At 37.0% G+C, this 23969-nt stretch overlaps 1 protein-coding gene and 1 pseudogene across 1 annotated transcript; one reads left to right on the top strand and one right to left on the bottom strand.

Moving 5' to 3' along the window:
• The first annotated feature begins 2527 nt into the window (after positions 1 to 2527).
• On the top strand, positions 2528 to 10637 carry LOC137741065 (probable disease resistance protein At4g27220; annotated as a pseudogene).
• Positions 10638 to 17971: 7334 nt separating this feature from the next.
• LOC137740764 (secreted RxLR effector protein 161-like) lies at positions 17972 to 18602 on the bottom strand. The gene is made up of 2 exons (XM_068480573.1): positions 18294 to 18602; positions 17972 to 18199 (listed from the first exon to the last, which is right to left on the bottom strand). Exons 1-2 carry the CDS (start codon positions 18600 to 18602, stop codon positions 17972 to 17974), a joined length of 537 nt encoding a protein of 178 aa, XP_068336674.1.
• Positions 18603 to 23969: the final 5367 nt, after the last annotated feature.

Here is a 23969-nt window from a genome sequence, read left to right as displayed (position 1 = left end):
GAAATTGGACAAAAAATAATATAACTAATGCGAGAAAAGTTCATTTTTGTAGTGTAATGGAAATTTTTAATCAAAAGAGCGGAATTGAGTTGTGAAAAAAAAAATTGAGATAATTATATCATAAGCACCAAACTTCTTTATAAGTTCCTACATTGAAATTGAACAAAAATTAGTGCAACTATGAAAATAAATTCTTCTTCTATGCCATATATGCGTGGTTTCACTATTCAACTAATCATACAAAAGGGTGACTAACTAAGGAAGGCTAGTTGATATAAGGATTTAGTTTCATAACAATACTATTGTAAAACACATTTTTTTGGTCAATTAGTGAAATGAAATAAAGCTAGTTGGGAGGAAAAGTACATAAGCCAAAGAATAAAAAGTATCCAACAAAAAACATACAAACAAAAACTAAAGGTGAGAAACTTCAGGATAGGCGCATGCCTCTCCTAGTCCTCAAGTGGCTCCGTCATTGGATGAGAAAATTTATTTTTTAAGTTATTAATTTTTCAACACACATATCTTACTATCTGTATAATGACATATAATGTACCATCTCGTGTACCGATCACATTGAAAAATCTCTCATATATTAGGAGAAGATGACAGCATACAAGAATACCATTGGGTGGTGTGGGCGGCAAACAAGATTCCAATAACATAAGATAAAACTATGTTTGGTCCTATCCTATGGAACAAAGTATCACCAGCTGGTGCAAACGACGCAAACCTAAACACACACACACGTGTGTGTGTGTATATATATAGAGAAATGTAATGTAAAAACAATTCAAAATAGCTCTTTTAAAATAATAATACCAACGGAATCTCACAGTTATAATGGAGTTGTTATATGATATCCAATATTGCGCTATTAATTTTTAGGACACAACTCCAACAGTCATCACCATAACTATCCTCACCACCACCGCAGCCATCGCCATCAATATCGCTACCATCTGCCACCACCTTCCACTACCATTGCCGTCATTATCATTACTACCACCACCGCTGATATCTTCATGTCATCACCTCCACCACCATGGCCACCACAACCTTTACCATTTTCGGCATCATCACCTTCACCAAATTCTAGACCAACGTCGCGGATACGATACCAGATTCCCCACTCCTCCCTCTCCCTCTCTTTATCGCTGTGTCTCCCTCTCCCTCTGTCTCTCTATCTCGATCCCAGAGCGGCATGGCCTCCCTTCCCTCCAACAACCCTCTTACCGATGCATCAGCCACAGGACACCCACCTGCACCTCAACCACCTTCTGCCACCATTGCCTTTTTTCCACTTCACTACTGTCACCATCCAATGGGTGTGCCCCCATCACTATTACCACCAACCTAACCCCAATTGCTTCCAGCACTACTCGTCATAACCACCATCTCCACCAACACTGCCATTATCTTATACATTACAAAGATATTACTATCAAACAAAAAATTATTACTACCGCGTTTTAATATTTTTTTTTAAAAAAATCATTATTAAATTAATCTAACATATACATTATCTAATTATAAAAATGTAAAATTGTATTTGTCTTCGGGAACCCAATACGCTGACTTGCTTATATGGGTCTTCCAACACACAACCGAACACCTTCTAAACTCACAACCAAACACCTCGTTTCTTCCTCCCTGCAACTTTTTCACCCCTTTTTCCTCCATCTCCCTTTGTCTAGGACCAATCACAATGGCTGCCATTATCATACTTGTAAATACATAAAAAATTGAATTCTCTTCAAGATGAACAAAATCAGACACTCGGCACCGCCTAGCTCTGCTCGACCTTTCAGATCGAGGTTGTCTCTGTTCCTAACCTCGCGTTGCTCGAGCTCATGACTGCCTGGATTTCGCAGTTGATGGCCTCAGATTTCTTTGGTAAACTAGAGCTCGTCATGAGCCTCTGGAACTCGTGGAGCCTTGGCAGAGGTAACTCGCTCAGCTCCTGAGAATCGGGGGTCAACTCCATCGTACCATCTAGATCAGTAGCTCTGTGGTACAAACTTCAATTGGTGGTCTTCAACGAGCAACTCGTTCAACATTGCGTTCTCTGCCTCATGCACCGGCTTTAAGCGTGCAGATATGGTGTTTGTTAAAATGCCTCAGTGAAATTCAAAGCAGATTATATATGTTTTTCATAGTTTTTAAAAATTTGAAAACAGTTACCTAAATTCCTTACCAAGCAAGTTTTTTTAGTATAATAATTGTATGTGAAAACTTGTTCATGGTCTCGACTTCTACTTTGCAAGTGTGGAATAACCTTCTTTTTGCTTTTACTATGCAGATTTCTCCAAAAGCAAAAGAAAACCAAAAGATTTGCGTAATGCTCTGTTTTTCTTCAAGCGTAGCCTTGATCATGAGCTAAGGTATGACCTATTGTTTTATTTTTTATTTTTTTAAATTTCATCTGCTTTGAAAATAAAGGATTCCTTTCTCGTATCTTGAATTTTTTATTTATTTTGGATTCGTATATATTCAACAGATCGGAGAAGCAGACGAATTGGTAAGTTGAAGGTGCCATCGCGATGGAGATACTCACTGCAATTATTCCTACAATAATTGACTACACAGTTAGACCACTTGGACGGCAAGTGAGTTATGTCATTTTCTGCAAAAGCAACCTTAAAGATCTAAGCAGTGCATTGAAGAAATTTAATGATGTCAAACAAAGGATGAAGCATGAGGTTGAAGACGTCGAAAGAAAAGTTGATCAAAAAGTGGAAGCTGATGTCCGGAACTGGCAGACAGAAGCAGATGAGATCTCTCGAGAGGCAGAAGCATTATTGGATGATGAAGGCCGTGCAAAGACAAAGTGTCTGTATATATGTCCTAACCTGATATCCTATCATCAGCTCAGCAGAAAATCAACTAAATTGGTGAGAAAGATTCAAGAACATGAAAATAAAAACAAGTTTCCCACTATTTCTTACAATGCTGCCTTAGAAGACATATCTGCCATAGCCTCCGACGAGTACATGGCCTTCAAATCAAGGACTTCAATGGTGAAGGATATCATTACGGAACTGAAAAAACCTGATATCAACAAGATTGGTGTGTACGGATTAGGGGGCGTTGGGAAGACAACACTTGCCAAAGAGGTTTACAGAGAAGCTGTGAAAGAGAAGTCATTTGATGATGTGGTTATAATACTAAATGTCAAAGAAAAAAAAGACAACGAAGAAATTCAAAAAGAAATTGCTGAAAAGTTTGATAGGGACGTTGATGAATCTCTGAAAATGGGAACAAGGGCGAATCTCCTATGGGCCAAGATAAAAGATAGGAAGACTCTTATCATTTTAGATGATGTTTTGGGAATAATTGACTTGGAGGCTGTGGGACTTGTTGGCGTGCCGACTTGTAATTTATTGTTAACCTCTAGAGATCAAACAGTTCTCTCTGGGATGGGCATGCAAAAGTGTTTCCAACTTGGCCTTTTAAGTGAAGAAGAAACTTGGAGGTTGTTTGAGAAGATGGCAGGTGACGTGGTTAAAGACGACCGTATACGGAAAGTAGCAACCCAACTAGCAAGAAGATGTGGAGGTTTGCCGGTTTCAGTTGTTACAGTTGCAAGGGCTTCAAGAGAAGATAGTCGTTTAGAGGTATGGAAAGATGCCTTGAGGCGCTTCAAAAGCTTTGACAAGGACGGACCAGCAGAAAAAGCAAAATTTGCTATAGAGTGGAGTTACAATCGGTTGAAGGGTGATGAGCTTAGGCCATTATTCTTGCTATGTGGAGTTATTGCAGGGGGGAGCTGTCGTATTTCTCTCAGTGACTTGTTCAAGTATAGTATGGGTTTGGGTTTGATAAAAAATGTTGATTCAGTGGAAGATGCACGGAATTCATTGCATGCACTGGTTGCAAAACTAAAAAATTCTTGCCTATTGCTGGATAGTTACGACCATAGTATTGTTAGAATGCATGAGCTTGTACGAGATGTTGCTGTCTGGATTGCATCTGATGATCAAAAGGCCTTTTCAAGAGCATATGGAGAGGAGGTGAAAGAATGGCCAACTGAGGATTTCCTTAAAAAATGCACAAGGATGTCCTTAGATGGTTGCATGATCCCCAGGCTTCCTGAAGTACCTTGGGAATGCCCAGAATTAAAATTGTTGGCCTTTGCGAATTATGATATTGGCGACTCCCAGGAAATCCCAAGCAAATTTTTCGAAGGGATGAAAGAACTCAAAGTGTTGGATGTAACCAAATTCAGTATTCAGTCACTACCTCCATCTCTTCAATCCCTAAAGCATCTCCACACATTGTGTTTAGATGGGTGCGAGTTGGTAGACATAACTCTTGTTGGACAGCTAACACACTTGAAAATTCTTAGCCTCCTAAAGTCCAAGATTAAAGAGTTGCCCAAAGAAATAAGGCAATTGACTCGGCTACAATTATTGGATTTGACCGGTTGCTCTGAACTTGTTCTGATCTCACCTGGTGTTATATCAAGCTTGACAAGACTAGAAGACTTGAGGATGGGTATAAAAAGCTTCAAGCAATGGGAGGGTGAAGGTTTGGTCGATGGCAGAAGAAATGCTAGCGTTTCAGAGCTGAAGCACTTATCTCATCTATCCGCATTGGACGTACACATTCCAGATGCTAACCTTCTTCCAACCAACTTGTTCTCTGATAAGCTAGAAAGATACACCATACTTATCGGTGATTGTTGGGCATATCCTGACCATCCAACCTCCTCGAACATGCTAAAACTCAAGCTTACAAGTGGAAATCAGTTCGACCGAGGTATAAAGTTGTTGGTAAAGAAATGTGAGCAATTGTACTTGGATGGGATGGAGATTGAGAATATTATTTCCTATCTATTTGACAGTGAAGCTATTAATCAACTGAAGCAGCTCCATGTCCAAAACAGCGACGAAGTTAAATATGTGTTTAACTTCGTCAAATTGAGTTATTCTTATAATGCCTTCTCCAACCTGGAATCTCTAGCTCTTGAAGACCTTGTGAGTTTGGAAAGTGTATGTTATGGGCAACTCATAGGCGAGCCTTTCCGAAAGTTAAAATCTTTGACACTTCGGAATCTACCAAAGCTTATTGGTTTCTCTTCAAAAAACAAGCAATTAAGGATTGCTACAGAAGCCGACGAAATCGTTACGGAGGATGAAGTTGGTGGACCACCGAGACTCTTCAGTAATGGGGAGGTACTTTCTTAGTTACTTTTTTAGCAAAATGGTTGCATGATTCTTTCTCCAAAAAGCCTTCTTCTTCGAATTTCGACATATAATTCTTTTTTTTTTCTTTCAATAAGAAAAAAGATACAAATGCTTAAGATTTTTTTTTTCCATAAGCAAAAACCATTTAAATAATATATTATGTTATTAGGTTTGATATTAAGATTTTTTTTTAGGTATTTTCTAACAAGTTCAAAACTTCTGCACCCATTTATGCATATGGCCGCTCTGTGATTTTTTAAAAATTTTGATATCTGTCCATTCACTCATCCAAACTAAAGGGAGTAAACTCCAAATAAAGTAAAAGAAAAAAATACAAAAAATCAGAGCGTAGCCCAGCGTAGTGGGTACCTCTCTCATTCACTCATCCAAACTCTCCGGCTCTCCCGTTCCCCTTCCTTAATGAGAGTCTTTTATTATTTTGGTTTAACACATGGCAAGTAAGGAATGCCGGTGTAATATCATTCAGCATGGTCAAATCAAGCTCTACACAAGTTTTTCTCTAGGTTTTGATATTAAGATGTTTTATTCCCAGAGCATTCAACTAATGAGTTCAAATATTCTGCACTTATTTATGTATGTAGACGCTCTGTGACCTTTTTAAAATTTGAAAATCTGTCCATTCACTCAACAAAACCTACCGGCGATAACTCCAAATAAAATAAAAATATAACAATCAGATCGTAGCCCAGCCAGCGTAGTGGGTACCTCTCCCATTCCCCTTCATTCCTAACGCCACCAATCACCGCACCCTCCTTCCTCACGGACCCCCACCTCTTCAAGCACAGCGGCAGCATCTCCCTTGATGACATCATCGAGATAGCCAAGGTTATGAGGAACAGATCCATGGCCGAAGGAGCTCGCGGGAACGGTGAAGTGGATTCTCGGTGGGCTGCACGGTGAACGGCAAGGACCCAAGGATTTGCAATAGGAGATGGTCGATGGTGCGTCAGGGGAGACGCTTATATTCACAAATCTGACAGCCAATATTCCCAGATTTGGTCGTCCCCTATTGTTTGTAGGAGCAATTAAATTGAAGGGCGAGGCTTTTGGGTTTGATTTATGGATTTAAAGTGTGAAGGAGAGGCAATTGATATTGCTGCTGTTTAGTTTGGGGAAGTGAGACGGAGAGGAGGATGGGCCGCTTCTTTTTTCTTACTTTTGTTTTTATTTTTATTTAATTTTACTGGGAGGACAGGGTTATTTTAGGGTTTAGATTATGGACCGGTGTCAACTAATGAAACATGTCAAAGAGGAGTCGCACTTATTTTGAGTGCAAAAAATTTGAACTCAATCACCAGAATAATTCATTATTTACCATTAAAAATATTCACAATAATATGTTTTTGGCATCAATTTAAATAAAATAGTTTTTTATTTGATCGAAAAATAACTAGTTTAAATTTGGAATAAAATTGACATAACTCTGGCCCTATAAAATTGATATAGTTTTTTTTACTCCAATTTGTTCTTTGCTAGTTAATGAATGTACAAAGATATACAGCTGTCTAATAGCCTGGTAGGTTACATTTTTTATATATGACCTTTTACTTTATATTCACACATTTGGAACATATATGATTAACAACAATGTAAACTACAATTTCCTATAATAAACATGAATTTTGCTCTGTGCTATGCAGGTTTTGATACCCAACTTAACAGACTTAGCTGTGCATCAATGTGATAGTTTAAGATTCTTGTTTTCGAGTTCCATGGCTAAATGTCTCGGACAACTCAAACATCTCACAATATCCAAATGTCAGGCACTACAAATGGTATATGACACATCATCTACCACTCGGGTGAATGGTTTTGAGTGCCCAAATCTACACTTCGTTGACATAGACTCATGTGATAGTTTGAAAAATGTTTTTCCCGCCTCGGTGGCCAAAGATCTTAAGCAGCTAAAGATGTTGAAGGTTAAGAATTGTGATTTACTGGAGGAAATTGTCGCGAAGAAAGAAGGACCAGAAACGGCATATGAGGAGTTCGAGTTCCCTAAAGTAACATTTATGAAATTTCATAACCTGCCCCAACTTGGGAGTTTCTATCCAGGACTGCATGTTTCTAATTGGCCATCACTCAACATCTTAAAGTTCACGATATGTGGTGGTGTGGAGATTTTGCTTGCCGAATTTTCAACATATCAAGACAAACTTGAGTTGGGCCACCCAAGGCCAACGAAACAACCTTTCTTTTTAATGGAGAAGGTATCCATACTTGTACACAATTCTTTTGATATTTAAAATTTTATGTGATTTTTACATACTAGTTAAACATACTAGTTTAAATAAAATAGTTTTTTATTTGATCGAAAAATAACTAGTTTAAATTTGGAATAAAATTGACATAACTCTGGCCCTATAAAATTGATATAGTTTTTTTTACTCCAATTTGTTCTTTGCTAGTTAATGAATGTACAAAGATATACAGCTGTCTAATAGCCTGGTAGGTTACATTTTTTATATATGACCTTTTACTTTATATTCACACATTTGGAACATATATGATTAACAACAATGTAAACTACAATTTCCTATAATAAACATGAATTTTGCTCTGTGCTATGCAGGTTTTGATACCCAACTTAACAGACTTAGCTGTGCATCAATGTGATAGTTTAAGATTCTTGTTTTCGAGTTCCATGGCTAAATGTCTCGGACAACTCAAACATCTCACAATATCCAAATGTCAGGCACTACAAATGGTATATGACACATCATCTACCACTCGGGTGAATGGTTTTGAGTGCCCAAATCTACACTTCGTTGACATAGACTCATGTGATAGTTTGAAAAATGTTTTTCCCGCCTCGGTGGCCAAAGATCTTAAGCAGCTAAAGATGTTGAAGGTTAAGAATTGTGATTTACTGGAGGAAATTGTCGCGAAGAAAGAAGGACCAGAAACGGCATATGAGGAGTTCGAGTTCCCTAAAGTAACATTTATGGAATTTCATAACTTGCCCCAACTTGGGAGTTTCTATCCAGGACTGCATGTTTCTAATTGGCCATCACTCAACATCTTAAAGTTCACGAAATGTGGTGGTGTGGAGATTTTGCTTGCCGGATTTTCAACATATCAAGACAAACTTGAGTTGGGCCACCCAAGGCCAACGAAACAACCTTTCTTTTTAATGGAGAAGGTATCCATACTTGTACACAATTCTTTTGATATTTAAAATTTTATGTGATTTTTACATACTAGTTAAACATACACCATCAAGTAAATACAGTTATTATGTTTTTAATATTAAAGTTATTATGTGGTGTCCAGTTTTTCCAAAATATTTTAAAGCATGCTCTTACCGTTGATTATATTCCAGGATAAGTCATTCCTCAACTTGGAACGCTTGGTTTTGGACGAGAACACAGAGATTTTGTATGGTCCACTCCCGGCAGAGTTGTTGAGAAAACTAAAAGGAATTGGTTTTGCTACTTCACATCCCAAGTCGGATGATTTCTTTGAGAATTTACAGAATATTGAAGAGCTCCGTGTGTTCTCTGCTCCTTGGAAAGAATTAATTGTCCACAACCACCAAGGAAGTAGTAGCGGGGAAATACATGAAGTTAAGACCCTCCCACGTGTAAAGGCTTTGGGGCTTGGCTATATGCCTGAGCTGATACATCTAGGGAAGGAGAACTCCCAACCAGGGGGCCCTGTTTTTCCAAACGTGGAATTTCTATGCCTAGAAAAATGTGGCAGATTAGAGAATCTAGCTTCAACTTTGATATCCTTTCGGAATCTAACCACTTTGACCATATTTGATTGTCACGGACTACAATACTTAATACCTTATTCTGTGGCTAAGAATCTGCAGCACCTCAAGAATTTGGTAGTTAAGTCCTGTGAAAGAATGGTAGAAATAGTGGCAAGCAACGAAAATGATTCAGAAAATGAGATTACTTTCAATTGCTTGATATATTTGCAACTTTCTGGTCTACCAAGTCTGCAAGGATTTTGCACGGGAAATTGCATTTTCAAAGTCCCATCCTTACCCACTTTGATTGTCGAGGACTGCCAGCTGATCAAGTTAAAGATTTCTCCTGATGGGTTACTCCAAAGTGATCCAAGACCAGAAAGACAACAAATAGCAGAGGAAACTGATGATGTACTGAAGCTAAGTGATTCAAAGGAGAATGATCGTGATCAAACCGTAAGTTCTTCATTCACTAATTAAGCATCTATTAATTTCACTCACCAATTTTTCATCTTTTTCTTAACCTTGAACCGTTAAAATTAAAAGTCTGATTTATTCATCTTATTCGTAGTTCTTCAGTCAGATTTCTTATTGAACAGTTTGTGTAATTGTTTGTAATCGTCAACTAAATATATATTTTTACAGGTCCAGCTGATGATTGCGGATACAAACTGAGATGTTACAATTGCAACACTCTCTACCAAAGAGGAATCCTCATTTTTTGGCTGGCATGTTAAGTTTTTCCGGGTGTGTGTGATTGCTTGTTTGTGTGTTATATTCTTCTTTCTTTTGTTTTTCCTTTTAAAGGAAGAAATATCATCCTGGGGAGCAGACTGGAAGGCTCTCTGATCTATTGGACCACACAATACGTTCCCCAGAAATCACATTGGTATGTCCAAATTTTTTGGATAGAGAGAACTATGCTACTTGATGTCGTGCTATGACTATTAGTCACAGTTACAAGAACAAGATGGGCACCACTCTTAGTGTCAGCGACCGCCATATCGGATTTAAGCTGGCAAGCTTCCGCCTCAAGGAAGAAGCCTTGGTTATGTGATTTCTGTCGGCTAGAGGCCAATTCTAGCCTTGGTTATATGATTGCTTGGACCTTTTTGGCTTTGGCGTTACTGTGGTGGTTGAATCAGGGGCATTGGAGATCCTGAAGATGCAGGCTATATTAGCTTTAGCGTTATTGTGGTTGCTAGTTGGGTTGCTACTTTCAGTATACTTCTTTCTAATTTCTCTTGTTACTTGCTGTGACTATTCTCTGTTCACCCCTCAACGGTCTCTGCCCAGCTTCGTATCCGAGGCAAATCTCATCTCGTTTGAGATAAGCCTGCAAGCTACGGCATCAACGGAAAAGCTATCCCAGAAACTTGTGTGATTTGGGTAGGCACTGATACATATTCCAAGTCATGTTATGCTTGTGTTGACTTGTTGGTGTTTCGTGGTAAAAGTGTGATTTGTATTTGGAGCTTTGCTCACTACATTTTCGGTATTGGTGTTTGGGAAATAATGCTAGTGTGATTTATGTAAACATTGATGCATTTGAACTGGTGCTTGTATGCACTTGTCTACTGAAACTGCTTTGTATTAGAGAGTGCTTCTTATTCTTTACTAAAATCGAATCAATCGAATCACATCTTCTAACTGGATGTGTGGACGTGTATATTTTTCATTTTCGTTTGAAAAGAAAGCTAGATTCCATTGGTTGGAGTACAATTTTTTCAGAGAGCTCCTAAAATGATTTAAATTTTTTTTTTCTTTTTATAGTTTTAGCTAAAACTTTGCTATAAAATAGAGAGCATGAGACAATCAGTGTTTGTTGTGGTTGTGCTGATTAATTCAAGTTTCTCCGTGATCCCACGGTACCACAAATTCTAAAAATACACCCCACTCTGTTTCAATTTTGATGGCCGCTTTCTTGCCTGCTCATATCAAATCCTCGTCATCCATACCTTGATCAATTTGTCTGACCGTAAGATCTCCATTACGTCCCTCAAAAAAAGAAAAAAAAAAAAAAAAAAACTGTCTCGATGAAGAACCAAAATTCACAGGTGCAACTTCTCCTTGTCAAAACTCGACCACGTCCATCTTTCTGCAATGGAGGGGAGTAATTTTGAGAGAGCTTGAAGAAAAAGATTCTTATGCAAGTTATCTCACATTGGACTTGGGGTACAGAAATGAGGTGGATATTGGGCATAAAAAAAAAAACAATAATATCATTGAGCAGACAAGAACACTTGTTACTGTAGGTGTGTTTTGGAAAGAAATGATTTGGACCTTGTGGGACTTCTCCGGCACCGACTTGTAATTTACTTTGAGAAGATGCGTACCCAAAAAGATTTTACACCCTGAGATGCGTACCCAAAAAGATTTTCAGCTTGACCTTGCGAAGAAGAATCATGGAATTTGTTTGAAAAGATGGCAGGTGATGATGTTAAAGATGACCATATAGTGAACGTAGCAACCCAACGAGCAGAACAATGTGGGGGTTTGCCAGGTTTTAGTTGTTGCAGTTGCAAGCACTTTAAGGAGTGCTTCAAAAGTTGACAAAAAAGGATTAAAAGAGACAACATACTTGGGTCTAGAGTGGAGTTACAATCAATTGGATGATGAGGAGCTTTTTCATGCTCTGTGGAATGGTGGCACAAAGTGACTCTAATTTTTTTGTCCGACTTGTTCAAATATATTATAGGTTTAGTGTCGGTTAAAGATTTCGATACTGTGGAAGAGGCACGAAATGCATTTCATTCGTTGATTCAAAGACAGTTATGAAGATCGGTGCTAGAATGCACGAGCTTGTACGAGATGTTGCTGTCCGGATTGTTAACATATGCGGAGTTGTAAAAATGGCCGGCTATGGATTTGTTTAAAGAGTCCTCTGTGATACTGGTCACTCTTCGTTACTGTACTGTCCATACCCACGCTTACCCAAGTACCTTGGGAATGCTCAGAACTGAAAATGTTTTATTTAGGGATGGTGATGGCTTGCTAGAAATCCTTTGCAATTTTTTTGAAGAGATGAAAGAGCTCAAAGTGTTGGATTTAACTGTGCTTCATTTTCCATCATGACCTCCTTATCTTAAATACCTAACATTCCTCAAACATTGTGCTTAGATCAGTGCGTGTTGGGGGATATAGCTCTAGTTGGAGAGCTAAGAAACTGGGAAAATTCTTAGCCATGCACACTCCCAGGTTACAGAGCTGTCCAATGAAATAGGTGAACTGACTCGTCTACAATTGTTAGATTTGAGTGGTTGCTCGGAACTTGTACTGATTTCACAATGGGAGGGTGAATGTCTGATCGATGGAAGACATAATGTTAGTGTTTCAGAGCTGAAGCATTTGTCTCAGCTAACTGCATTAGATACTAACCTTCTTCCGAACAACTTGTTCTCAGATAGTTTGGAAAGGTACATCATCTTTGTTGGTGATTGGTGGTTATATTCTGACGTCTATGGAACCTCCTCTAACATGCTAAAACTCAAGCTAAACACGAAGAATCAATTCGATCAAGGTATAAAATTGCTGCTAAAGAGATCCGAGCATTTGCAGTTGGATGGGAAGGGGGGGTGTAAATACTATTTTCCATATCCAAAACAATGATCAAGTTACATATTCATTAACTTGAGTAGATGGAGATATTCTCATAATGACTTTCCAAACTTGGCGTCACTCTCTTACAACTTGTTGGTTTGAAAGTGTATGATGTGGCCATCTCATAGATTAGCCTTTTGAAAAACTACGGTCTTTTGATGTGGTGGAATCTACCAAAGTTTATTGGTTTCTCCTCCAACCGCGGCACCTCTGTTGTCACTGCACTGACTCAGAAGCAACTAATGAAATATACAGAAACCGGAGAAATCATTATGCAGAATGAAACTTGCAGGGCTACGAAAGTTTTCAGGAATTGGGGAGGTATGATCTATTCTTTTCATGAATATGGATTTCTGCTAACAAAATGGTAGCTCAGCTTATAGAGAAAATAATCTGCTTAAAGGATAATGTATGATTACATGGTTTGGTTAACCAAAGAAAAAAGAACAAAACGCATACTAGCGATGGGTTACTAGTTGTTTCATATTAGACCTTTACTTTATGTCTACTCATCTTTTTTTGTCTATACATTTTGGAATAAATACAACTAATTAATAACCATGAAAATTGTCATTCTTGCTAATTACACTTACATTGTGTATTATATACAGCTGGTTCTGATGCCCCAACTTAACAAGCTTGATGGTTTAAGATTCTTGTTTTCATGTTCCATGGCTTGATGTTCTGTACAACTCAAACATCTTGAGGAATCCAAATGTCAAAAAATGGAAGTGATTGTAGCAAACGAAGAATATAGTGACGTAAATACGGATAACAGGTTTTGCAAGCAAAAACATCTACAACTGCAATATCTCCCACTAGATTCTGCTCAGGAAGTTATACATATCGAACTTCCGCTTTGAAGCTGTTGCATCTAGAAGATCGTCTTAAACTGAGGGCATTCATATTTGATGGTAAGAGTGAAAGTATTACAAAACACAAAGAAACTGAAGAGAAGGGGTGGAAGGAGAATCTTGAGACTGCTGTACAATATTTTCTTTTCGATGAAAATGTTTATTATTCATGCATTTATCTTTGTTTATGCATTTATTTCCGATTAATCTATCGCACTAAAAAAGATTAATGTGTGTGTGTGTATGTAGGTCGATTTCCTAACTTGGAGAGACTAATCATCTACGATTTGCCTCAGTTGATCACAATTAATATGGCACGACCAACTTGCTAGACTCTTTTTCCAGGCTGATAAAAGTTCATGTTTACAAATGCCAGAGATATGGCAATGCCAGTCACCACTTTCTCCCACCACCAACACCACCATCACCACTATCTCCATCGCCGTCACCCTGCCATCATAGCCACCACAATCTCCACCTCCTGCGCCAGCATCACCATCGTCACCTACCACTATTTTCCCCTCACCACCCTACTCTTGCAGCCACCCAATGTGCATATCTCACCAATACTGGTACCAACACCACTCTAGCTGCAAACACCATCGCCACCCCCATTGTTACTATCTTAAAATTTATATTACAAAACTTTACCACCAAACGCAAATTTACTGGTTTTTGATATTTAGATATGGGCACTAGACACGTCTTCAGTGAAACTTGGTTGTCTTCAACGAGCGAATTGTTCTTCATTTCATTTTCTGCAAGGCTCAAAGTGTGCAGATATGATGTTTGTTAAAATGTCTCAGTGAAATTCAAAGCAAATTATACATGTTTGCATGTTTCTAAGCTCAATACCAAGCAAATTTTTGGATTATAAAAATTGTTTTCCGAAAGTTATTCATCATCTATTTAGTCTTTTTGCTATTTGATGATCAAGAAACACCTGTTTCGTAGCATAAGTTCTACTTTGCAAGTGCTGTATAACCCGACTTTTGCTGCTACCATGCAGTTGTGTCCAGAAGAAGCTTAGTAAAAAAAAATAAAAAGCAAAGCAAAAAGAGTTGCATACTTCTCAGTATTCCTTCAGTTCCTCTTGCTCCCACCATAGATCCTGCGGAAGGCACCAACACCAAGACAACCCTTCAAGTAGATTTTCCTTGCCATGGATGGAGATCTAATGTAGTACCAATCAGGCTCACATGCTGCAAGCTCCTTGAATGTGGCAGTCTTCACAATGTCGGTCCAGTCAGGAAGCTCAATTTTGCCGGAGTGCTTCAGAAATTTGAAATTTAAAAAGTTGGGGAATTCGAGAGATTGGAGACACTTTATAATGAATTTAACGATTCACTAATGAAAAATTTTATTTGAACCCATATAACTACACTTTCATCCCGACTTAAATTTTAAATGAGAACTGTCAATTTTAGCATATTGCATAATTATCATCAAGTACATGATAAAATCAACAATAAAACTAAAATTTATCAATAAACCCACTCTCAATAATCAAACTCTACCGTCACTCGATCTTTATCTTAGGTTATTCTAACCGATGGCAGGTGATTTTGAAGTTTCGAATTCTCCAACTAAAATATGAATCAATTTAGGCAAGTTTTTTTTTTTTCTTTTTCTTTTGATTTTATTTATTTTTTAGATTTTAATAGTATATTGCTTGCCAATAAAAGTTCTTTGTTAGCCCGTGAATAAATTTCTCTAAATAACTCATAACTCTTCCAAAAGACAATGGGAATTCAATACTGCCCCCAACTGAAACGTAAAAAATAATGAAGGTGGTATTGAAAGTGGTAAAGCTAAAACACTGGTAAATAGCTTGGTATACACATAACAAAACAGAGAAGGTAAAAACAACTGAAGTGAAGAGATGTACTTTTTGAAGTTCTTGAAAGCAGCAGTGTCATCCATCAACCAATGCAAAAGGTTCATCTCCAAAAAAGCGAAGTCCAAATCCGAAACATAATGATACAACAAATATGGCTTGGATAAAGTCTTTGAGTTCTGCTTTGATCTACATTCAAGAATAATAATTGTCAATGATTTCCAATTTAAACCAATGGACATGGAACTCAACAAATGGATAGCATATGATTGACGCATTAAGCAAATATGGTTTTTGCGTGGCACTAAAACAGAAGAAGATTGGGAAAATGATGATAATGAATATCATCTACCCTATACAGATGAGAACAATGTATATCATTATGACTATATTTTCGACATTAGCGAGAGAAAAAAAGAGAGAAGATGATCACCATTGTACATGGGCCCTTCCCTCATGAGAAAAATTGGAGCAGCAGGTCTGCACACTTAAGAATCAAATACGAATTTTAGAAACAGAGTTGTCTCCAACTGATTTTGGGTTTATTTTCTAAATGGGTGTAAAGATAAATTTACATATTGAATTAGATTTGTTAGGGTAGTTTAGGTAATAAATTTGGGTTTCAGGAGATATTGATAGTTTAATTCAAAGCACTATGAGCTTAGAGAATAAATTGGGTGTAAAAAGAGGTTATACGGGTCTAAATAAAATTTTCCTTTCACAAATCTCACCTCGCCCCTGATATTTCTAGGGAATTAAATCAAACTTTTACATAGAATCTCAATTGATCAATTAAAACCCATTAAAATCTACATAATACTTAGGTACTGACTAATTAGCACTCATTTTACTCACTAAACAACGTGGCCCAACAAAAACAAGACAAGTGTTTATGATTAAATTTTATAATCAAGCAACCAAACACTCCCTTCTCTAATTAATCTTGTGGCCCAAAGGACCCCTTCTTCTTTCTCTCCAACAAATCTACGTACACCTGACTTAAAGTCTTTTAAAATCCTAGTTGATCACACCTGATTTGAGAGTCTATTAAAATCCTTTCAAATGCTAATTTGACAAAACCGTTTAACAAAAAAGCGTGAAAGTGTGCATAAAAGTTGAGGAATCGACGGTGTGTTGCACATTGAATTCAATTTAGAGAATAAAGCCAAAGACACAGGTTGCTTTACTTGAGAAGCAATGCACATCACGTACTTTACATGGGAGAGTTTCCAATCCATCTAAGTTCGAACTCCATAGCAGCAATCCACGCAAAGAATCACTCAAGCCAACCGCAGATTCTTTCCCCGATGAGTTAATTCTCAACAGTTATATAATAGACAACATGGATTAAGTTTCTCATGTATGCGTTCATATATAATATCATACTGATAATATTAGTCTTTGCTCTGCAATCTAAACTCTAATTAGCCAAACCAACAACAGCTACATACTTTGTTTCATCGTTTTCATCCTTCCCAGCTCTTTTCATTTGATTCTTCATTGCACCACCACTTTCACTTTCTTCATTGCATCACCTTCTTTTGCTTTAATTTTCTATGCTGTACTAAAAATTTAAAAAAAAAAAAAAAAGCAATAAAAAAAATCAGATACTTTCACTCTCTTCATTGCATCGCCTTCTTTTGGTTTAACTTTCTGGTTTTAGTTTCTCCGTCGATTTCCTTGTGCCATCTTCACCTTGGTATCGCTTTTACTTGGCAAAGATGTTAGAATAAACATAAACCAAGAACAAGTTATATGAGCTACTGTTATCAAAACACAAATCATTGTTATCAAAACACAAATCATTGTTCATTAAACTAATGTATGGAGAAAACTGTACCTGCAGATGAACTCGAAGAAGCTGCCATCTCCGATTTCTGCAATAATCCTGCAGTGCACCTTCTCCTCTCTTCAGTAATCAAAGCTCTTAACTAATAATAGGTCTTAGTCCGATGATAGCGCGTACAAACTGCAAGAGCAGAGGCCACTATATATACAACATAATCCTAACCAAATTCTATAAGGATTTCCCTATTAAAATCCATTTAGAAAACTGATTCCAATCCAACAGTGGTTTAGTATCTCTGTTCCTCAAGCATTCACAACAATACGGATTACAAATCCATTCCCAATAAGACTTCCTATTAAATCTCGAATTCAACAACTAAATACAGACTCATACCAATGCTCATATTCTTACATTCTCCCACTTGAGCAATTATGAAATCTGCAACTCAGTTCATTCAAGTCTTATAATAGGGTGATCACTAAGTCTTTTGGGTACACATCATAAACAATCTACCTATGCATTTCAAAATATAGAACCAAAGAATTCACAACCACACTGAACTATGCAGTTGCTATTCTAAAATCACATATATCCAATTTGCATTTAAACATTATGATCAGATTGATACCAGCAGACCTCAAAATGTCTACTCCCACTATTTAACACAGATAGTATAAATACCAAACAGAAATTCATTAAAACTAATGAACAATATAACTTTAATTCAACCAATTGTCCGAGTCAAACCACAAAATGATCCTCAGAACATCAAACTGAATTAAGTTTCAACTATTTATTTCTCAGATCAATCAATCAATCAATCACAGTATTTTGGTAAGATCGAACATTAAAATAAAAATCAATCTAGCTATCAATAAACGAGCTAAAAGAAAACTGAATAACTTAGCTTCACTTGAACCACAATAGCAGCAACATCGGCAAGGTCACAAGCTCCAATAGCTGTCTTCAATTCTTCACTTAAGATCACTCCCACTGATCAAAATTTTCAAGTATCCCCATCCGAGAAACTTGCAACTTAAATATTCCAACTAGCAGTGCCTTGGTAAAAGGATCTGCAACCATCATGCTTGTATTCAAATGTTGCACATCAATGGTTCCTTCCTCAACTTTCTCTTTGACTTTAAGAAATTTAACATCCATTAGTCTTGATGCAGAAGTTCTCTTGTTATCTTTGCAAAGAAGACTACAGAGCTATTATCACAATACATCCTCAAAGGTTTATGTATTGATCTTATAACTTTAAGTTCTGACACAAAATTCTTCAACCACACAGCCTGTTTCATACCCACGCCACAAATTCTGCCTCTATAGTCAAAGTCGCAATGATAGTTTGTTTAGCACTTTTCCATGAGATTGCACCTCCACCAAGTAAGAAAACATACCCACCAGTTGATTTTCTCTCGTTTAAATCTTCTGCCAAATCAGAATTAGTATATCCTGAAATTTCAAGTCCTTTATCTTTGCCATACACAAGCATGTAGCTTTTAGTTCTTTGCAGATACCAAAGAACTTTCTTGGCAGCATTCCAATGGGCTTCTCTTGGATTTGATTGAAATCTACCCAAAATTCCTACAATGTAGGCAATATCAGGCATTGTACAAACATTTGCATACATCAAGCTTCCAACCAGAGATGCATATGGCTTCTAAGCCATTCTCTTAACTTCAAGCTCAGTTTTGGGACTCTGATCTTTAGAAAATCGATCACCTTTGTTCACAAGTACTTGGCATCCATTTCAGTTCTCCATATTGAACGTAGTTAGAACCCTTTCAATGTATCCTTTTTGTGATAATCCCAGCAACTTCCTATTTTTGTCCCTTGTGATTTCAATCCCCAACACAAAATGTGCTTCACCAAGATCCTTCATCTCAAAATTTGCACTAAGCATAGACTTGGTTTCCTTCAAAAGATGAACACTTGAGCTAGCAAGCAAGATATCATCAACGTACAACGAAATAGGGGGGAATTGGATTTGGACGAATTTAAACTAAAATGGATACTTGGAAACAAAACAAATTGTAAATATGGATTTGACGGAAATGAATGGATGGGAAGCTAGCTAAGGGGTTCATCTCTATACATGTTATACTTGCATACAAAACGATTTCTAATTGCTTTTCAATAAACCATGAATTTTCAACGCCCCGGGTTAATTAGGTCCGCTTAAATTAACCGTCAAGTTTTCCTTAAGTTAATGAATTGGATGATTGCATACGACAATCCAAAGCATTCCTCACAAGTTCCCTACATGAATTGCATAATAGAGATACAAGCAAGAATCATTAAGCAACATGAAAACTATAAGTGTTGACGAGGCATTCGTTACTATGATTGCATGAAACTTATGCCAAGAATTTGTTTAACGCGATTGTTTATAAGCAACCTCCACTACTTGTGAATATAAGTTCATAACTATTACGTGAAACTCACTTATATTCTAGCGTCATATTCATGCATGAAAATTAAGCGTTCATTCTTAATAAACATACATAAATAGGATATCAATCAAATAGTTAAACAAATTGAATTCACAACTTATGAAACGTAATTAAAAGTAATCAAATCATAATGCAAGCATAAACATTTATTTCGAATCACCCCCTAGCTAAAGGGGGTTTTAGTTCCTCATTACGTTGAAATCAAAGAAACACCTAAACATTCCAACAACTCAAACTTGAATTGTATGAACGTTTAGGCATTCTTCTCTTCCATTCCTCATACGTACAAAACAAAGAGAATTGAATTTAAACTTTGAAATCAAAGAAACACCTAAACATTCCAACAACTCAAACTTGAATTGTATGAACGTTTAGGCCCTCTTATCTTCCTCGTTGTTGTAGCACAAGGTCTAAGGTGAGGTTTGGGGAATTATGGAAATGGATGAGGAATGGTGGAAGGGGGACTCACGGTTTTGGATTCTAAGGGGAAGTGTTTGTGTTAGTTGTGGTGTGAGAAATGGAGAGATGGATTGGGGAGTGAATGAATGAATTGTATGAATGCAATGCATGGTTTTATAGGGAGAGAATGGATGGGAGAACATGTGAATGGCAGCTAGGAATGATTAAAGAATGGAATGCTAGGTTGGAAATGCATGTGAATGCAAGGAGGAAAGCTGAAAATGCAAGGGAAGCTCACGGCACAATGTTGTTTTGCTTCTTGAAATGCATGTGAATGCATGTGAGTGCAATATGAAAAGAATGACTAATTAATGTATGTAGGGTGCAGCTAGGTTGGAAAGGTGTGGATTGTGGCTGCAATTTAGGGAAAGGAAATAGGTTTAATGCATAAATAAAAGGGCAAAGTGGCTGCAATGATGAAGAAAAGCTGGAATTGGTGTGGAAGGCACGGCAAAGACTTGTTGTTTGTGTGAAGTGTGTGTGAATGCATGTGAAGATGCTAATAAATAATGCATGTAGGGTTAGGTGGTGTAATGATGAAGTGGGAAGTGGAAGAATGTGGTTGGAAATGGCTAAGGGGATGCACGGCTAGAAGAAGAATGAATGATGTGCATGTGTGTGAATGCATGTGGATTAGGTGGAAAGAGGTGGGTGTGCATGTGAGTTGAAATGCATATGTTTAAATGGTTGAAATGTGTAGATGATTATGAGTATGATAAGTGATAAGTGAATGGAAGTGATAAGTGAATGGTTTGATAAGTGATAAGTGAGTGGAAGTGATAAGTGAATGGTTTGATAAGTGATAAGTGAGTGGAAGTGATAAGTGAATGGTTTGATAAGTGATAAGTGAGTGGAAGTGATAAGTGATAAATGAATGATATGTTAAGTGATAAATGAATGATATGTGGTGAGTGATAAGTGAATGATATGATAAGTGAATGCTTTAAGTGTTTAAAATAGGGAACAAAGCCCTTCATTGCATGGCAAGGAAGGGAGACACAAGGAAACACACGACAATGTCCTAAGGTTGCAAGGAATGTTGTTTTTGTGTTCTAAAATGCGTAGGAGTCTTCAATGATGCTTAAACATGAGGTCTTTTAGGATTTAACTTTCCTACTTCAAGTCTTTAATTTCGTCCATCCTCTTGGCTCCAAGCATATGATATCCATTCCAATCTCTAATTTGCTCCAAAAGGCTCCAAAAGGCATCCTTTTGCATACCTTGCCCTTAGAACCTGAAAACACACAAAAGAAGCATAAAGGACTAAAATAACTAGAGAAACATAACGTAAATGCACGAGAACAAGCCGTTTAAGTCGCATGAATATGCTCCTATCAATGTTCTGGTTCAACGTTTTGATCCTTAGATTGGGGAAGAACTAAAACTGGACATGATTCATTTAAAGGCACTTCTGTCCGTAACTGTTCAGTTTCTTCAAAAATGAAGTTTTCAATGGTGAAATTTGAAACATCTTGATCTTCAAGGAATCTTGCATTGTGTGTTTCCTTGATTCTAGTGTGAGCTTGTGGAGAATAGAACTTGAACCCTTTTGATTTTTTTGAGTACCCGACAAAATAACAGAATTATGTCCTTGAATCCAACTTTCTTTCTTCTGGATTATAGAACCTAGCCTCTACCTTGCATCCCCAAATGTGAAAATGCCCAAAACTAGGCACCATTCCATTCCAAATCTCAAAAGATGTTGAAACGGACTTGCTCGGGACCCTGTTAAGTATGTAATTTGCAGTTTTAAGTGCTTCTCCCCATAAGAACCCTGGTAGCTTGGATATTGACATCATACTCCTCACCATTCCAATTAGAGTCCTGTTTCTTCTTTCTGATACTCCATTTTGCTGGGGTGTGCCGGGAGTTGTGTATTGAGCCACAATGCCTTGCTCATCAAGGTAAAGAGCAAAAAAACCCTTTTGTTGTCCAGCCTCTGTGTACCTGCCAAAATATTCTCCTCCCCTATTTGATCTAACAATCTTAATGGTTTTACTCAATTGTTTTTCTACCTCAGTCTTAAAGATTTTGAAGCATTTAAGGATAACTGTTTTTCACTTATGAGAAAGGTGTAACCAAACCTTGAAAAATCATCACTAAATTTGACAAAGTAATTGTTTCCAAAAATTGTTTTTGTCGGAAAAGGACCACAAACATATGTATAAATGATTTTAAGTAACCGTTGACTTCTTTTGGCCTCAAAATTTCAAAAGTTAGTTAATTTTCCTTTGTAACAATCAACACAATTAGTTGCATCAGCAAGGTTAAGTTGTGGGATCAAGTTTGATTTTGACAACTTTGAAATTCTGTCCTTTGAAATGTTTCCAAGTCTTTTGTGCCAAAGAATGTAAGGAGTGTCAGTGTTTAGCATTCTTTTAGTGCTTGTGTTCAAAACATGATATTCATTAAAAATCACAGTGCACTCTAATTGCCATAGATGTTCAACCAGCGTTGCATTCCCTAAAATAGAGTCAAAACAGTTCTTTTGAAAAAATTTCAAATACTCATCATCACCCAAAAAGGAAAAACCATTTTTCACAAGTTTAGAGGTTGAAATCAAATTTCTTCTCATCTTTGGCACATAAAGTACATCATTTAATTCCAAAACAAAACCAAAAGACAATTTCAATTTTACTTTTCCAACAGCTTCAACTACAACTTTTGTCCCTTCCCCCACAAAAGCATTAAAACAGTTGAAAACACATTCCTTTTGTTTTTCAAAACCATGCAGTGAATTAGTTATGTTCACTATTTAACTGGTATCAAACCACCAAGAATTATAAGAAATTTCAATCAAGTTTGACTTAACACAGACATTAACTATTTCTTTCTCATTAGCTCTCAGATAATCCGTAAATAGTTCACATTCCTTTCTTAAGTGACCTCGAGTTTTGCTGAAAAAACACTTGAGTTTAGCAACGTTTTTAGTTTTAGGTTTAAGATTGTTAGATCCTTTAGAAGATTCAAATACTTTAGCAGATGCAACAGACTTATCATAATTCTTGGAAAGTTTAGAGAATTTACTTGAGATGTTTTTAGGATTTGAGAACGTCTTCCCTTTTCCTCCTTGCACGAAATTCACAGTCTCAACATCCTTGCCTCTTTCTTGCTTTTGTCGAGTTTCCTCTTGAACACATTATGTGATGAGCTCATCTATATCCCAACTCTTGTCTTGTTTATTATAAGATACCTTTAGTTGAGAGTATTTGATTGGAAGAGCCTGGATGATCATAAAAACAAACTGTTTTTCTCCAATATGGACATCCAATGAGCTCAATTTCTCAGCAGCATCAGTCATCTTCATTATGTGGTCTCGAATGGAACTAGTACTATCAATCTTATAAGTTATTAGTACGGCCATGTATTGGCTGATTTCAGCTTTCTGAGACTCCTTGAAATTCTTCTCAATTGCACTCAAATATTCAGCAGCTAATTCATGTCTTTTAATGCCACCACGAATTGTATCAGTCATGCCACTTTCCAGGATGGAAAGTGCCACCTTGTTGGCTTTCATCCACCTTTCATGATCTGCTTTCTCTGCTCTAGTACTCTGGTCTGTGATTATTGGTTTTGGAGTATCAATGGCAATGTCATACTCATTGATAGTCAGTAGTAGTCCAATGTCGCGTCTCCACTTCTTGTAATTACTTCCTCCAATGAGAATTGGGATGTTGGCTAAGTTCAAAGTTTTCAATGATATTGCAAATACTACAGATGAAATCACAAACACGAACCAATTAGATTCCTGATTTCCTTTTGCAAATTGCACATCATAACTTACATCAATAATTCATACATATAGACTTAACAACTAATAGCTGATAAGCATACATAGAAAAACTAAAGTATCAAGAACTCTCTATAGATTTATTTGTGAAATATGCAACAATAGACAACCAATAGATGTCTCATGCATAATGATTATTTTCCAAGGGATTTTGACAACAAAATAAAACGATCATTAGAATCAGCAGATCATGATATTACATGATATAGGAAAATTATAACTTTATAAGTGATTGTTCATCCATTACTTAAGAATTCCTAACTGGTAGTTCTAA

Source organism: Pyrus communis, chromosome 7, assembly GCF_963583255.1.
Source record: "Pyrus communis chromosome 7, drPyrComm1.1, whole genome shotgun sequence".
Classification (NCBI taxonomy): domain Eukaryota; kingdom Viridiplantae; phylum Streptophyta; class Magnoliopsida; order Rosales; family Rosaceae; genus Pyrus; species Pyrus communis.
The sequence above is the reverse complement of the archived record's forward strand: the minus strand, read 5'-3'. Positions and strand labels throughout refer to the sequence as shown.

Coding starts and splice junctions, on each gene's coding strand:
- LOC137740764 (XM_068480573.1), bottom strand. CDS start 18,602: ATGCCTGATATTGCCTACATTGTAGGAATTTTGGGTAGATTTCAATCA. Junction 18,200..18,293: donor AGGCAGAATTTGTGGCGTGG/GTATGAAACAGG, acceptor TTGTGATAATAG/CTCTGTAGTCTTCTTTGCAA.